We start from the raw sequence: 18,258 nt of genomic DNA, 5'->3' as shown, positions 1-18,258 counted from the left end.
TGGCATACGTCGGAAAATTTCAAGCATGCTAAAATTTGAGGATGAAAGCCAGCATACTATGACGTATGGCAGTGTTTTTCAGCGTGCTCTTAATGTTATCAAAACTTACCCATAATATATTCGACGTGTGCCAGCGTTTTAGACAAATTTTTCATGTCGGCATACGCTGGCTAAATCGTCAAGGTGTGACAGGGCCTTAACTGCTGACTTAACATTGCTTGCTCAACCCAATTCTTAGCAGAAACAGCACTATGGCAAGGTGCATTGTTGATACTCATGGTTCTTCCTGTAATATTGCATCAAAGTCAATGGTGTCTTGTCAAAAATATCACAATAAGCCACTTTTATATTGCACATGCTGCCTTTCATCCTGGGAAAAATATGCATATGCAGGTTTTGATTTGATGTACCATACTCTATAGAGCATTGGTGCTGCCGAGGCAGTTTCTTGGCAAGGGTTATACTGTTAAGTTTTCGGCGGTGGCGGGATTCGCACCCTACTCTTGACAGCCAAATGTTGAAGATTCGGCGTCACTTAACAGCACCGCCGTCTCCGGGGTTATAACGCCGGCTGGCTCGGCACAGGCCTCGGGTTACGCGCCTCAGATCACGATACCAAAATACACCTGTGCCTTGCCAGTTGGGGAAACAGACCCTGGCTACAGACTGGATTTGTCAGAGATCGAGCGAAGTCTGCCAGTCCGTAGCCTGTTTGGGTTTTATATACAAATCGAGCGAATTGTTCCTCAGCACGGCACGAATAAACTCAATGCGGCAACTTTCATATGAATTAGCCAGATTTATTGGGGACACAGCGGGGAACACAACACAAGCAAAACATTCACGAACGTTATAATTTATCTATAACCCGCTCTTAACTAGGGAGCTACGGACTACAGGTTTCGAAGGGAACCCTAGCGAGATAAACCTTAGACAAGATGCAGACAAGACGCAGAGTACTTGGTGATGCCTCATGGACGAGAGGAAAAGTGTCAAAGGCACGAATGCGGCTTGTGACAAGCCGATGTCAACGGATTCGAGCGCCCAAGCTCGGACACGCTGCGTGGCAAGATGGCGGCGTCCTTTTGTTGCACCGCTCAGGCACCAACCTCAGCACGTTCAGCCCCCGTAAGGTTGATAGCACAAGAGTGGAAGATCCACGGAGTGCTCCAGCTGGCTTTTCACAAGGTCCAGCATACAAATTCAGGCCTGGCCTGTTCACCAGATCAGGCCAAATCGGGGTGTTGGGCTCCGCAGGTGGATTGACGGGATTACAAGACGTGTCGAGCCGTGCCGTGAGTAGGGACAGTCAGAGGCTCCGTCACTGGACTCCCGATGAACCTGTCGAGGACCTCCTCATGAAAGGCGATCGCCGACTCCCCTCATGCAGTTCCTCTTGCCTCTTTCACGAAGCAGATCGCAGACAGACACAGCCGTCCCTTACACAGCAGATTGCGACTCCCACTAGCCGTTTCTTCCTTGCCTTCCCGGGGCTCGCTCTTCTCAAGAAAGCCGATCCCATACTCGACTTTAGCAGCCTCTCATCCAGCAGAAGGCAGACTCTCACAGTCGTTTCTCATTCAGCAGAAGGCAGACTCGACAAAGCAGCCGTTTATTTTGACAGCCAATCGCAGACTCGATGCTCAGGCAGTTTCACCCTTGCCTTCCCGGCGCTCGCTTTTCTCGAAGCTGACTCGCACTCTCAGAGCGCTGGGCGGAGCCTCATTCAGAGAGGGGAAGGAAGAAGAAGAAAACCACCTCTCAGCACACCACCACTGTATGAACAATGAACAGCCTGCTGCACCTCCCGACACATGTAATGTCCAATTACCGAACAACCTGGCTAAACATGCATTTAATGGGGGATCTGGCCTAATCCTATATTTATTAACCCACTAAGGGCCATTTCCGCAACAATCCTGGGTGGTTTGCCATTGCCTTCTCAGCGTTGTTTGTCTGCGCTCTATTCTCTTAAATGCTGAGGGTCAAGCAAGGAAGCAGAACGTACCATTTTTAAAGTCTTTGGTATGACTTGGCCGGGGTTTGAACCACCGACCTTCCAGACTCGGAACGTGAACGCTCCAACCATTACACAGCTGAGTCTGGTATACTGTATACAGTGTAGGAGGGTTCATTTCAGCTTTGGGTGTGTGCTTCCAGTTCCTTCAATAAATGTTTGGTGAAATGTTATTGCTATAATTTTGGGCGAACAAGCCCAATCAAGTTTATCGTGTTATGTCTTGTATACACTGACTAAACAGTCAAAACCTTCTCTAAGCATAAACAGAAACCCCCTCATACCTTCTCCCCTGCCCCCAGTTTTGCTTCTGCATCCATCTTGTCCACCACTGGCGTTTTCCCTTACCCCTCATCGTAAGCCACATTCCTTGTTTTCCATCTTTGTATTCTCTCCTTCGATCCTAATGTTGGCATTTCCTCCTCCTCTTTCTGCTGTTCCTTTTGTTATGTTGCATCCTGATCTGCTCTGTGTTTTAGCTCTTGCACGAGTCTTGACTCGTTATACAAAAAACAAACAAAACCAAATTCTGCCTTTACCGAGCAGGGTGGAATCTCGAGACAGACATTATTCCGCTATCTGGGTGTGGTGCATTGACATTAACAAATTCTCTGTACATGCGGATGTGGGTCACATTTCTTCTTGGTACGTAATGGTGCACATGGCATTCTGTTCCCAATTGGAGATGAACCTCATGGCTGGTTTATTTATTTATTTATTTAAATCTCTTGGCTGCCAAACAACTTCAGATTTGTCTCTTTTCTCTTTCATGGGACTTTAATTTTTTTTTATATAACCTTTAATTAAGATCAAACGTAATGGTGGGTTGACATCTAACATGGGCAGAGGCATAATCGACACATTCACGTCAAATTTTACTCCTCTAGGTTTGGTTTTGATTTTTTTCATGAATGTTTTTGTTTTTTGTGTTTTTGTTTTTTTTCCTAGCACTGTGCAATTTTTGAAACGCATGTGGATGAGGCACTGGATCAGTTTCTTTGACCCAAGCAAAAGCCAAACTTTGCTAAAACAAAAATGAAAACCTTCATTTTTCATTTTACATGACATTTGTTTGTGTAAATGCTTTGCTGTTGTGATATTCCTGTCGGAACACAAACGTTAATGTGTACAACAAGCAGGATACGTAAGCCTATTTTTGTTAGTTCTGACATTGTTCCTGACAGGAATTTTGTAAGTCGAGACACTGATGAATGGGCACTGCACAAATTCTATAAGTGGAAACATGCCATTAAAGCTCATCGTGGTGCTGACGAAGGAGAGGAGACACAGACACAGACCATATGAGAGAATGAGAATATACATTCACACTCTTGACTTTTTCACATTTTGTTATGTTCAGCCTGAATTTAAAATCGTTTAAATGAAATATTTTTTTTGTTACAGATCTTTACATAATGTCAGCGGAATTTATTATTTTTTGAAATATAATTTTTTACAAATTAATTAAAAATAAATAGCTGAAATGTCTTCCATCAATGATGATTCAACGCCTTTGCAATGACACTCCAAATTGAGATCAGGTGCATCCAATTTCCTATGATCATCCTTGAGATATCTCGACAACTTGGTTGGAGTCCACCTGTGGCCAATTAAGTTAATTGGACATGATTTAGAAAGAAAAACACCTTTATATATATATGAGGTCCCATAGTTGACAGTGCATGTCAGAGCAGAAACTCCACAATGAAGTCGGAAGACCTCAGAGATAGAATTGTGAGGAGGCATATATCTGGGGAAGGGTACAAAACAATTTCTAGAGTGTTGGAAATTCCCAAGAGTGCAGTGAGCTCCATCCTTAGGAAATGGAAATGAATATTGAACTACCCAGACTCTTCCTAGACCTGGCCATCTGCCCAAACTGAGAAACCGGGAAAGAAGGACCTTGGTCACTGATGTGACCTGGAACCTATTGACCACTCTGACAGAATTACAGAGTTCCTTGGCTGAGAAGGGAGAACCTGCTGGAAGGACAACAGTCTCTGTAGCACTTCACAAGTCTAGGCTTTATGGTGGAGTGGCCAGATAGAAGCACATGACATTCCTGAGAAAAAGGTACATGACAGCATACTTGGAGTTTGCAAAAAGGTACGGGAAAGACTCTTGAGAGCATGAGGCAAAAGATTCTGTGGTCTGATGAGATGAAAATCAAACTCTTTGGCCTGAATGCAAAATGCTGCGTCTGGTGAAAACCGAGCACAGCTCAACACCCATATAACACCATCCCTACCATCAAGCATGTTGGTGGCAGCATCATGCTACGGGGAGGCTTTTCAGCGGCAGGGACTAGGAGACTTGTCAGGATGGAAAGGACAATAAATGGAGCCAAGTACAGGTAAATCCTTGAGGAGAATCTGCTTCAGAGTGCACAAAACCTTGCGTTGTGGTGAGGATTTATGTTCCAATGGAACAATGACCCCAACCACACAGCCAAAGCAACACTGGAATGACTTCAGCACAAGCAAGTCATTGAGTTGCCCAGCCAAAGCCGAGGCTGAATCTCACTGAGAATTTGTGGGAAGACTTGAAGATTGCTATTCACCGATGCTCCACATCCAACTTGACAGAGCTTGAGAAAATCTGCAAGGAAGAATGGGAGAAAATCCAAAAATCCAGAAATATAAAGCTAAACATACCCAAGAAGACTCAAAGCTGTAATCGCTACCAAAGACGCTTCCACAAAGTATTGACTCAGGGGGCTGAATACTTATGTAAATTAGATATTTCTGTATTTCATTTTCAATAGTTTGTAAAAAATTCTAAAAACGTGTTTTTAAGTTGTCAATGTGGGGTATTTTGTGTCGATCAGTGACAGACATTTAAATTTAATCCATTTTTAATTTTGGCCGTAACACAACAAAATGTGACAAAAGTCAAGGGGTGTGAATACTTTCTGAAGGCACTATATCTCTCTCTCAATCTCCCAATCTCTCAATCTCCCAATTTCTCAATCTCTACTCTCTCCACTCCTCTGCAGAGCATCCATACACACTTCACGCAATATTACAAAACCAACAGCTCAAATATCACCTTACAAAGCCAGCGATATACTGGAGAAATATTGTTGCGGATCTGGAAGCCGTGAGCACTCAACATAGAGGTACGATAGAACAGTTATATCGGTAAGTATGTGTTTTTTCGTTAGGGTCCCCATCCCTTGTTTAATGGGTGAATAAATGTTCATGCGCTGTGAGTTACTTTGATAGTCAGGGTTTTCTTTTATTTTTAAATCCTCAAAACTACAACAACATGCCTTCACCTCGCTCTGGCCGACAACATGGTGGGCGGAGTTAAAGGAGGAGCCTCATGGCGGCCCTCGACCAATCGGCGTGCTACGAGTGAGGTGGCCGCCGCTCAGCCAAGCAGACCCCGCGACTGTGAGAAAGGCGGTCCGCGTGATGTCACCACGCCCCCGGGCCAATCGACGGACTTGCCGCGCGTTTTGGCCAGTGACGGTGATGAGCGATTCTGCGTGCCAAAACCGTCCAGTGAGGGGGAGGGCGGAGGCGTCCCCTCCCCCCCCGGGACAGGGTGAATAAATAAGGGTGCGGTGCGATCGGACCAGAAGAAGAGCTTGAGAGATCCTTCCTCGACAAGAACCGGAAGCCGGTTGCGCGCCATGTCTCTGTCGGTGAACAAGGAGAGAGAAACCGGGGACACGAGTGGTGATAACATTCGCCTGACACGAGTGGTGATCGCGTTCGCCTGGCACGAGTGGTGATCGCGTTCGCCTGGCACGAGTGGTGATCGCGTTCGCCTGGCACGAGAGGTGATCGCGTTCGCCTGGCACGAGTGGTGATCGCGTTCGCCTGGCACGAGTGGTGATCGCGTTCGCCTGGCACGAGTGGTGATCGCGTTCGCCTGGCACGAGTGGTGATCGCGTTCGCCTGGCACGAGTGGTGATCGCGTTCGCCTGGCACGAGTGGTGATCGCGTTCGCCTGGCACGAGTGGTGATCGCGTTCGCCTGGCACGAGTGGTGATCGCGTTCGCCTGGCACGAGTGGTGATCGCGTTCGCCTGGCACGAGTGGTGATCGCGTTCGCCTGGCACGAGTGGTGATCGCGTTCGCCTGGCACGAGTGGTGATCGCGTTCGCCTGGCACGAGTGGTGATCGCGTTCGCCTCACACGCGAATGGTCCGAGTCCCGCCACCCCACCAGCTCAACGTACCTGCACGAGGCAGGCTCTGGTCTTCAGCTCACCTGCCCTCAAGCTGGAGGACTCAATAAAGGCTGTGTGTGTGTGTGTGTGTGTGTGTGTGTGTGTGTGTGTGTGTGTGTGTGTGTGTGTGTGTGTGTGTGTGTGTGTGTGTGTGTGTGTGTGTGTGTGTGTGGTGTCAGTCTATTAAGTAAAACTGCATAAGTGCTTGTACATATACTGCTATTCCTTCATTATTTGGTTAACTCTGCCTTCTTGCGTGCCCCCCCTTTTCCCCTATTATAAATAAATACATTTGTTAAATGCATCAGTTCGTTGCTGTGTTTCTTCCATTGGCTTAGTGTGATGCGTGTTGGTGAATTATAAAGGCTGTTGCCGCTGTAAATGTACGATTGGACCGATGGAACTTCAGCAACTGTCCGCTCGGGTCGGGCACGCTAACAGCTCTACTCGTACGAGGGCCGTCGAGGGTGAATTTCCCCGGTAGTTTGGACGACGTATTTAGGTAAATTGAAATTGGCAATCGACCCTACCCCACATGGTCGACCTATTGGCGCTCTTCGGTCCGATAAGGGACCCGTTGGCTCTGGAGTTGTCCGGGGTGACGACCTATAAATTCCGGGTGATCGGTGGAGTCGACTCTGCAGCTCCATCGAGCGGTCGTGCTCATCGCCGATACCCGGCCCGCAACAATATCATGCTGTGCAGAACCGTTTTGGAGGGGGGGGATGCCTCCACAACGTGAAACTCTGATGCAGCTGGCCGAACCCATAACATCAACGGTGACCATCGTGTCTGATGCCATGCTGCGGAACCTGGGCGCAGCCAATGAACATCGCCTGGAGACAGGACGGGCCAATGGGAAGGCAAAGCTCTGACTGAACCCCAACAGCAATGCCACAGCACTCGTGAGTCCAAAATAAGCTGCACAAACGCAGCGCCACGCCTCCCCACAGTCCATAAAATCCTTGGTTTGAGCTCAGAAAGTGGCTGACGCATCTGGGGATTTATATGAACAGATTGGTGGTCAAGAACGAGCTGGTAACCGCAGCGGACAGCTGTTGATAGAGTGCGAGGAGCGATGTTCCGTTCAGGGAATAGGCACAGCAAGCGAATAAATTTCAGGACACCTTGGTCATACATCCCGATTCTCGCGATCTATCTCTTGCTTTCCCTAGTCTACTTCATTCACTTTGGCCGCATTGAGTTATCTACAAGTGACAGTTGCTCTTTTAAGAGCACACTGACTCACATCTCACGCTGTTTCCTCGAAGCCGCATGCAGTCACTTCCTGCACCTCTCCCCACATATTGCATCACACCAACTCTTCTCCTCTTCTTTCTTTCCATCCCCCTCTTTTGATGGGACCCACCTAAGCCCCCCAGCTTATGTCTGGTGAGCGAGAAGCTGAAAATACACCTCAAACTTTTCTCTCTCTCTTCTGTCTGTCTTTCTCTCTTCCCTACTGTGTTTCCCCATAATGACTGAGGAGCCTATTTTGTCGACCTGTGTAAGTGATTAAGAATGGGCTTCTGTATTGGGGGTAAGGATTTATCTGGTGCGACACTGCCTTGTAAATCCGTGCTTTTTGTTAACTGGATAAACCTTTTTATAAACTATCCGATTGTCAGCTTCCATTGGTTCGACATAGTGTGTGTGTAGTAACAGGGAATTTACCTCCACCGTTTCGTTGTGAGTAGCCAGTAGCAACGTTTCCACTTTACGGTGTTGCTTGGCCATTTGATAATTGCCATGGGACTTTGAGAGCACGGGTGGGGGCGGAGAGGGGGGTTAATTCACCAGAAAGGTAAAGCGTATTCAGACGCTGGACCCTGCCTGAATGGAACATCTTCGATGGCGTCCATGCTCAACCCGCTGCGCCGTGGGAATTATCCGCAATTTGTTGGCTTGCAGGATTGCCGGCCGGATAGTGGATTGGAGGACTCCCATCATGATCTCAACCACCCCCAATTCCGGAACAGTATTATTGACACATTTGCTTTGGCTGGCGACTATATATTTACACCTTGGATGTCCTTTTTTTTTATCCCCCCCCCCACCCCCTGTGGAGAAAAACTTTAATTCATAACCATTTTCTTTGCATTTAAAGCTTTCCAGTTTGTTTGGAATAGTCTGAAAGAACGGAATAGAGGTAGCGCACTTGCCTTTGAACTGAGTTCAATTCTTGGCCTGACTATAAAATGTCTGATTGTTAATGGATGTTAAGCCGGGCGTTCCATCCGATAACATTAGTTGGTGGATGTTAAAGATGCCACGGTGTCTTTCGATGAAGGGTAGTTTAGTTTTTGCTGGCATTCTGATCCAAATTCCTGCCACCTTCAGTTGAACATCAGGTTCCTGAAGTTCCTGAAAGACTTGGGCCGAGTGTTCATATCACGCTCGTAGCCATAAACCCAAAGTTAATGGGAATTTTTTTTCCTTTTATTATTAGTTTTAACAACCACTTCTGCAGTAATGGTCTGTGGTGGTTGAAATGAGAGCGAGAGAAGAACCTTCAGAGTTTAGGCTTTATTCCATTTGATTGGAGCCGCTTCTACGGGCACACCGGGGAATACAGGTTCAGCTAGGAGTACATAAGCAGTAACGTATACATGTGCGATTAATCATTGCAGACTAAATCCGCGTAAGCACGAAGTTCGATATAATCTCCATTCTCACCAGTCAATGAGCACCTTCAGTTAACGAGCATCAAGTGAACAGCCGATGTAAATGGCAATGCCCCGGGGACAACCACTCGTGCCGCGGAGACCTCCCCTTATACGCGAGACGCACAACATGTGATCCCGCGTCATGTCCCTCAATTCACCTCAATTCACCACATTCTCCGCACCTTTAAAATGTAACTAGGGGCCCATCTTACACACCATGATTGCTTTAGCACTATAGGAGTATACATTTCAAGCAACGCGGACTAATAGGTCTACAGAAGCATACATGCCAAGCAGTGATTATTTTGAGTTGTAGGAGCATGGAAATGAGCATCGATATATGATATAATGAGCATATGGGAGCATGAGCAGCGAGAATGCCGATAATCCCCTTTACAGATTGAGTCGTCGAGGGGGCCTTATTCGTCGACCTCTCCGGGAGTAAATGGCAGTTTCACTTGAGTGAGACTCCCGATCCTCTTGGTGAGCCTCGACTTGTGCCGGGGATGACTCCTCGATCGCTCTCGGGTGGAACGCGGCAGCCCCGTCGCCCGGCGGAGTTCCTGGGGGGGAAATGTCAGGAGGAGTGCCAGAAGGTGGTGTACCTGCGGGAGGAGTACCTGAGGGAGCCAGATGGCGAACCGACACAGTGGTCTCCCTGCCATCCGGGAGCCTGACATGAGCATACTCTGGATTAGTGTCAATGAGTTCGACCCCCTCCACCAAGGGTTCATACTTGCTTTGTCGGACCGGGCGTTTCATGAACACTGTACCGGGATGGGTCAGCCAGTTGGGCACCGTTTGACCGTCAACATAACGTCGCTGGTGAGTAAACATTCGTTCGTGAGGAGTTGCATTGGTGGACGTGCAGAGCAAAGAGCGTATGGAATTCAGAGCGTCGGGAAGAGTAACCTCCCACCGCTCGGGGCCCAGTCCTCTCGATTTCAGCGCCAGAGTTACGGCTTTCCAAATAACTCCATTATACCTTTCCACCTGCCCGTTTCCCTGTGGGTTGTAACCCGTCGTTCGACTAGTTGCTATGCCGAGCTCTAGTAGGAATTGTTTTAGCCCGGCCGACATGAAACGCGGCCCTCTGTCTGAATGTATGTACGAAGGTTTCCCAAACATAGCGAAGAGGTCAGAGAGACATCTCACGACAGTGCCCGAGGTCATATCCGAGCACGGAAATGCGAAAGGGAATCTTGAATATTCATCAACAACGGTGAATATGTATCTGTTGTCTGTCTCGGTCGGCAGGGGCCCTTTGAAGTCGATGTTTAGTCTCTCGAAGGGGGAAGTGGCCTTGATCAGTCTGCCAGATGCCGCGCCAAAGAATCTGGGTTTTAGTTCAGCACAAACAGGGCATGAAGCATTCATTTGTTTAATATCTTCAACAGAATAGGGAAGATTTTGTCTGCGCACGAAATGTGCCATCCTGGTTACCCCTGGGTGGCAGAGAGACACGTGTAGGTCTTGCAAAGCCTGACTGATTGTTGCCGAACTGTAGACCCGAGAGAAGGTATCTGCAGCAGGGTTTTCCTTCCCGGGCTGGTAAACAATGTCGTAACTGTAGCAAGCTAGGTCTATCCGCCATCTCATAATTTTTTCATTCTTAATTTTCCCGTTATTTTTCCCATCAAACATGAATGCCACGGATTGTTGGTCCGTAACGAGCGTGAAGTGGTTTCCCAGTAAATAATGTCTCCATTTCCGCAGCGCTTCGACGATGGCGTACGCTTCCTTCTCTATTGCTGAGTGTCTCTGCTCGCTTCTAGAGAGAGTTCTCGAGAAGAACGCGACCGGCCGCCCAGACTGATTAAGTGTAGCAGCTATGGCGTGATTTGAAGCGTCGGTTTCCACCACGAAGGGCACCGAGCTGTCGATCGATAAAACCACGGACTTACTGATATCATCCTTGAGGTTGTGGAAAGCTCTTACAACAGCGGCATCTGGTGGAAAGTTTTTGCAATGCACTAGGGGATGTATTTTCTCGGAGTATTGCGAAATCCATCTCGCATAGTAAGCGAACATCCCGATCACCCGGCGCATTGTCTGCAAGTCCTGAGGTGGTGGAAGCTCACGGAGCGGGCGCAATCGTTCAGGATCAGGCTAAATTGTGCCGTCGGCTATCGTGTAGCCGAGAAGGTCAATTGACCTTGCCGAGAATACGCATTTCTCGTAGTTGAGAGTCAGATTATATTTTCTAGCAATGCTCAAGAATCTGTCCAGATTCATATCATGTTCCCCCTGATCCCTACCGCACACTGTGACATTATCCACGTAAACAAAAGTGTCTTTGAGGTTTTCATCTGAGATGATGTCGTCCATAACCCGTTGGAAGCAAGCTACCCCATTCGTGACACCGAAAGGTATTCTCCTGAATTGGTAGAGGCGCCTCCCTGCCTGGAATGCAGTGTAAGGTTTGTCTTCCTCTCGGATGGGAATTTGATGATAGGCGCTTCGCAAGTCGATGGTACTGAATACCTTATAATTGGCTACGCGTTCGACCATCTCGTCTATGCGCGGCAGGGGGTAGGCATCGAGTTGGGTAAAGCGATTGACCGTTTGGGAATAATCGACTACCATTCGTTTCTTATGGTTCTGACTGCTGGTTACTAACACCTGTGCGCGCCATGGCGAGTCGCTCGGTTCTATAATTCCTTCTTCCAGTAATCGCTTGGTTTCTGAAGTGATGAAATTCATGTCAGCAGTGGTATATCGCCGCGATTTAATCGCTATCGGTTTGCAGACCGGCGACAAGTTAGCGAACAGCTGGGGGGACGTCACCTCCGCGGTGGTCAACGCATTTAAAATTAGACGAGGTTTGCTTCCTCCAAAGGGTATTTCGACGCTCGTGTGCTGCTTGAGGACATTATGACCCAGAATTACGTCTGCGCACAAATCACGAAGCACCAGTACCCTTACATCCCGATGCGTGTACCCTTTTACGTCCAATTCAACATTGCAGTACCCTCGTACGCGGGATTGTAGTGAGGTGGCGGCCATGCATACCGTATTGTCAGTCGGGTGGATTACCCATTTCCTGCCCTTCACTAGCGAGCTGTTGACGAAACTTTCAGAGCTACCGGTATCAATCAGTGCCTCAGCCATTTGCCCGTTAATTCGTACGTTGATGATAGCCTTGGATAGATTCCCCGGGGAGGCTGCAGTTAGTTTCTTTTGTGAGTAGAGAGCCGCAGAAGTGGGTTTATTTCTCCTTAGAGTAGATTTACATACCCTGGCATAATGCCCTTTCTTGTCGCAATTCATGCATGTGGCATCTCTGGCGGGACATTTTTAACGAGGGTGCCTTTTGTACCCACAAAAGAAGCATTTACCAACCGGAGCAGTTGCTGAGGAGTTTGACGTGGCCTGGGTATCCGGCTCCTCGGGTGTTTCTCCATCCCCTATGTCTGGCTGTGTCTGTGCCAGTGGGGTTTCTTGGGTTCCCATCGTAGCAGCGTTCATTAGCAGCATCGGTGTGCCAAATGACTCAGATTGCTGCTGAGCCGTATCCATCGCTCGTGCCTGATCGACTACCTTGTCAAGAGTGGGTTGCGCTTTCTCTAGTAAGCGTTGCCGTATGTGGGCTGATCTGAGTCCTTGGATGAATGCCTCCCGTGTGGCTTCCTTTCGGTGTTCCTCGGCGCTTACGGCACGGAAGCTGCCGTCTTTTCCCAGCTGATTCAGAGCTTGCAGGAACTGATCGATTGTCTCCCCGGCTGCTTGCTTGCGTGTGTTGAGAAGATGTCGTATGTATACCTCGTTCTTGGGCTTCACGTAGAGCGCTTGCAGCACGTCGATCGCTGCTTCGTAAGTGTCGCACTCCGAGAAGAGCCTGTACACGCCGGGCGAGACATGATTCACGAGAGCGGCAAATTTGTCGGCTCCTTCCTCGATGATGGTCAGATAGTGTGAGAAGGAACAGAACCAATGCGACCATTTCATTTCTGCGTCAGTCGCGTTTGGGTCTGCATCGAACCTCTCTGGTTTGTAGATCTTGTCCATCGTTGGTTGAGAGAGCCGAGAAAACCAAATGGAATAAATTGAAATGAGAGCGAGAGAAGAACCTTCAGAGTTTAGGCTTTATTCCATTTGATTGGAGCCGCTTCTGTGGGCACACCGGGGAATACAGGTTCAGCTAGGAGTACATAAGCAGTAACGTATACATGTGCGATTAATCATTGCAGACTAAATCCGCGTAAGCACGGAGTTCGATATAATCTCCATTCTCACCAGTCAATGAGCACCTTCAGTTAACGAGCATCAAGTGAACAGCCGATGTAAATGGCAATGCCCCGGGGACAACCACTCGTGCCGCGGAGACCTCCCCTTATACGCGAGACGCACAACATGTGATCCCGCGTCATGTCCCTCAATTCACCTCAATTCACCATGGTGGTATTGGAATTTATTGTTTGTTTGTTGTTTTTGAACACGAGATGTGACTTTGTGTTTGTAATGTTTCTTTTTCAGTGGAATGAAATTCGTGACAACACTTTAGCAAAATGTCCCCACTGCAAGAAAGTGTAAGTTTCTTGTATTTCCTGCACATATATCTGCACATTAACATTTCTCACTGAATTCCATGATTACCCCAACTGTGCATCTCTGACTTCCACAGGTCCTCAATTGGCCGTAGATACCCTCGGCGGCGTTGCCTCCTTTGTCTTGTACTGGGCTTCATGCTGCTTGTTCTGGGAGGCGGGCTCACGGTATTTAAGTGATTGTTGCACAAACGTCATTGTTGTTATTTTCTTTGATTTTGATGTTCAGTGGCTTTGTGTTATTATTGGTTACATAATATTTATACGTCCACAAAACCGATCACTTTCTTTATCAGTCAGACTTTCACTGTGCAATCGGACTGATGTCGAAAGTGAGGTCTGACTGTAAAAAAGCCGCCCAATTAGATTGTGTTACAAAAAGGTTCTTTAAGCATACTGTACATGTTCATTCATTGTCCCTCCTTTCTTTATTTTAATTATCTTTTAAAAATCATTTTGATTCTGATTTGCAAAAATTACAGGAAAACGGTGCTTACCTATCTGGAGGGAAGATTGCAATTGAATCGCCTCTTGAAGGCTGTTCCACAAATGGGGGAATGAAGGACGTAGGCAATAAAATAATATAGGTGGGCAGTAAACTTCCTGGTGTAGTCTGAGAGGAGAGAAGGGGAGGAGGCTGGGCCTGGACAGGAAGAGAGGAAGTTGATGAACAGAGACCAGCGACCTGTCTGTGATGTGAGATCACCATGCCTTATGCTTTGGCAGGAGATGCTAATGCTGTTGCGTTATATCTATAACACTAAAATGATAGACTTGTCAATGCACGTTTGCCTAAAATTTGCTATGCAAAATTATTTTTGCATGAGGAAAGTTAATGTCGGAATTAAAAACGGGAAATTCTTAATAAAATTGAAATAAACGCTTCAATGAAATAAACGTTTCAGAAGAAACGCTTCAAATTTCCAAACCCCAGCGTCAAAAAACAAAGGCGAGTGACAGCAATTTAAATCGTTCCTTGTAAACAATGAAAATAACTGAGTGGTACCGTTTAAAAGTCGTTGAGTGAAAAAAAAATCCAATTGTTGAGCGCAAGCGTCTACTTTCAATAGTGGAGATGCAGCCATTTAAATCGTTGAGTTTATCATTTAAATCGTTAAACGCAAGGACGATCCATCATAACCCACACCCTCCCCCTCACACTCATCTACTACTGCCAACATGAACAAACTACTACTAATACTGATACTGATACTGTTACTGATACTGTTACTGCTGACATGGACATCGACTCAAAAAGGACTCGAAAACACTGTTGGGTTCCCCTTTTATGAGCAGCATTTTTATATACCAATTCCCAAAACCGCTGGGAACACGTCTTTATATGGCAGTTGTAAGCTAGAAACACGTTCATTTATTTTTTTGTCGACCGGAAGACGTCATTGGAATACGTCTACATACGTCGATGTGTGTTGGGACTACGTAAAGAATTGGTTCAAAGCACGTCAAACATAAGTTAGAAATAAGTTTCGCGTAAAAAAGACATTACCGCGACGTGTTTTGACTTATGAGTAGCTTATAAGTAGCCTTTGTGGACGTGTGTAAGCGTCCACATATCGTGTGTAAAACTTATCCCCATCGCATGCGGAACGTGTGTCATACGCCGAGTACGTCGTAAAATTTTGAACATGTTTAAAATTTCTTGACGTACTCTACTTACTGCGACGTATGATAGCGTACTTTAGCGTTCTACTCACGTATACCAAACTTACTCATACCGTATTTGACGTGCCCCAACGTTTTAGACACATTTTTCTTAGGTCGGCATATGCTGGCAAGATCGCCAAGGTGTGACCGCGATGTTGACACTTCCATTTCTACGGCAGTTATGATTCGAATCGTTGTGCGTCAGCCTTTTAATAGGCTACGTCACGACATCGTCGGCGATGCGTGCAACGCGCTATGCCTAAGTTAGACTATCGTTGGGCATCGGTTGTGTAGGCCGACAACAGGTTCAGCATTCGTTGGCATAAGTTATCTGTAACACAACGAAACATTCTGTGTCCGTTACCAATGCGTTATACATAAGACCAAGTCGCTATGAATACGTCCGAATCTTTAAAAAAAAACATCAAAAGTTCAACGTAAGCCAGCGTTTTACATACATTTTAATACGTTGCCATCGCTGGCTAAAACGTCAAGGTGTGACCGGGCCTTAACAGTGCTCACATCAATGGTGGAGTCATGGTACATATTCTTTAAACACCTATGAATACCGACTGGAGGAACCTCTTCCGCAGAAATAAATTGGATAACTCTTTTCTGCGTCATACGCATATCTAGCGGGCAGACATTTTGAAAGTGTTGTGTGATATCACGTGATCAATCATAATGCTGCTGAACTTAAAATAGGTGGAAAATACAAACCTTTCATTGTGATCTCGTATATCTTTCTTATGATGCTTTGGTTACAAACTGAAAAATAAGAGGCATTACTTTTCTACTGACCCTCGTATACGGAATGGATATTTTTTTGGTGTTTCTTCAGCTATTGTGAGTTTAGGTGACCCTCTGATGACGTGGAGGATGTGTTCCCGCAAAATGCCGTGTTATCCAAAAACATGTTATGGGGCAATATTTAACATGTAAAACTGAGGGTTATGTTCCAAATGGGGAAGATTTTAAGGTTGAAGACCTTCATAAAAAAAACCTCAAAAAAGCAGTAAACCATGCATAAATAAATCATATAATAAAAACATTAAAATGAATTACTTTTTAATCAGTGTGATCATAATTGGGGTTGGATACAGTACATATTGCTTTTGGCAGGCTTATTCAGTGTGGCAGGCTGTCCAGTTGAGGTTGCAGGCTCAGAAGATGAAATGGAAGAGTATTGGCTTGGGATTTTTTTTTTGAAGAACTTCATAATGGAGACTTGAGTTGCTGCCTTCATTTTCTGTTCCGGGACCTCCTTATAACATTTCAGGAAATTCTCATGCAGTTGAGATCATGTTCATCACGAACGACTCGCTCAGGATGACGGGGCGCGAATGACTCGCTCAGGATGACTGGGTGCGGCAAAAGCGTCCGCAGTGAGTGATCAATTCACTCATAATAACGTAGCATGGTTGTTGTTTCATTAAATCTTCACTGTAGTGAAAACGCGTTATCAGAGCACGTGTTATACAACGGTCAGCTGTATTTTGTGATGATAACCTTTGTAATGCTTCACATAAATTTCCTTGCACGGTACTTCTGTTTTGAGTGTATTGAAATTTATTGTTTCATTTAAATATTGTGAATTAGTTTCCTGAGCTGTTTGTGAAATGGATTTCTAATCATTTGCCACATTTACTTTTCAATAGTTTGGGTGACATGGCATGTGTACATGATTGTATTGGGTTCACACAATAATTGTTTAACTTTCACCCATTTGTGGATGTGATCCAATTAACAGGTGGGAACATTACATCTGGCATTAAATTACAAAGGCATTTATGCTGCCTGGAGTGTTGCTTACTTGCTAGGCCTTGTATGCCTACTACAAGCTTGCTACTGGTCTTGCATCAAGGTCTCTTGTCCACAGCCTGCTTTGCCTTAACGAGGTATGTTTTGCCGGAATGAGGTTCTAATAGAATAGAAAAGTTCAATGGAATAATGATTCTGTGAACCACAACTTTTGTGATGCAGGAACACAAATGAACTCCAATACTCTTCAACCATTTCCATGATTGATTAATCACACATATTCTATTCAACTACAAAACTAAGAAGGGTATTATATTTTTGTTGAGTTCATTCACTTGCTCATTGTGTCCAACTGTGGTACCATTCCCCCACTTTAGTATCGGGTTGTTACCTTTTTACCCTCTGTCTTCTCGCTGTTCCATGAACCCCAATCGTGTGTGTGTGTGTGTGTGTGTGTGTGTGTGTGTGTGTGTGTGTGTGTGTGTGTGTGTGTGTGTGTGTGTGTGTGTGTGTGTGTGTGTGTGTGTGTGTGTGTGTGTGTGTGTGTGTGTGTATATATGTGTGTATATATATATATATATATATATATATATATATATATATATATATATATATATATATATATATATATATATATATGTGTATATGTATGTATGTGTATATATATATATATATATATTGTTGTGGTTACCAAATTCGCAAACCACCATTCAGGTCCTTTAGGTGAGGTATCTCGGTAAGTGCATGTGTAGTTAGGCCCAAACCCGTTGTCTAGTGGGAATACATGTCATTTATGCGAGCTGCGACTCTTCAGGATAGCCGTTTTTCTTTTACTATCTTTATTTTGGACCAATCGCCACCATCACAACCACAACATCAACCACCGACCACAACGCCGCTTCACCACAACCGCCATGACCTTTACCGTCACAACTCGCCACCATCGCATCACCGTCATCTCGCGCCACTCATGGGCACCGATGCTGGACTCGTGTAGGGTGCACGTTGAACAGCGTGTACAAAATCACGGGTTTTGTGCTTCAAAAACGGATCAAAAACGACACACGCCCACTTTTTGCCGTCCAATCGGTGAGCGAGGGGCGAATTGGCCCCGCCCCCAGGGCGATCGATATATGCAAATTTGTGGATCAAAAAGCCTTCACGCCCACTTTTTCTCGGGCCAATGGGGAGCGAGGTGAAAGGTCAAAGGGAGGGGGTCAAAGGCGAAGTTACGGGGGGATAAAAGGACGGTGTTCGTCAGTCAGAAGAGAGTCGCAAACGAGAACGAGAAGGAGTCGAGAACGAGAAGGAGTCGGAACGGAGGGGACGAGTGTGGAAGTCTGGAGCCCGAAGCCTGCAGTGGCTGGAGAAGCTGAAGAGAGTCGGACGAGGGGGTGCTCGCGTCGGTGCCAGGAGCTGCACGC

The 18,258-nt window shown here is 46.3% G+C and overlaps 1 protein-coding gene across 4 annotated transcripts in view; it reads left to right on the top strand.

Moving 5' to 3' along the window:
- The window catches only part of LOC147020244 (type 2 phosphatidylinositol 4,5-bisphosphate 4-phosphatase-like), a 57,128-nt gene that overhangs the window by 16,431 nt on the left and 22,439 nt on the right, over positions 1-18,258 (top strand). For 2 of the 4 annotated variants that reach the window (XM_085895468.1, XM_085895467.1), the window contains exons 5-7: positions 13,338-13,390; positions 13,486-13,576; positions 16,824-16,971. In XM_085895468.1, coding sequence (XP_085751594.1) covers positions 13,338-13,390; positions 13,486-13,576; positions 16,824-16,967 — 288 coding nt within the window. In that variant the 3' untranslated portion in view covers positions 16,968-16,971. The remainder of the gene's footprint in view (positions 1-13,337; positions 13,391-13,485; positions 13,577-16,823; positions 16,972-18,258) is intronic. The other 2 variants (XM_085895469.1, XM_085895470.1) reach the window with 2 other exon arrangements.

Source organism: Eptatretus burgeri, chromosome 9, assembly GCF_056783735.1.
Source record: "Eptatretus burgeri isolate ZD-2024b chromosome 9, Ebu_testis_v1, whole genome shotgun sequence".
Classification (NCBI taxonomy): domain Eukaryota; kingdom Metazoa; phylum Chordata; class Myxini; order Myxiniformes; family Myxinidae; genus Eptatretus; species Eptatretus burgeri.
Note: the sequence above shows the minus strand (reverse complement) of the source record. Positions and strands in the feature narration are given on the sequence as shown.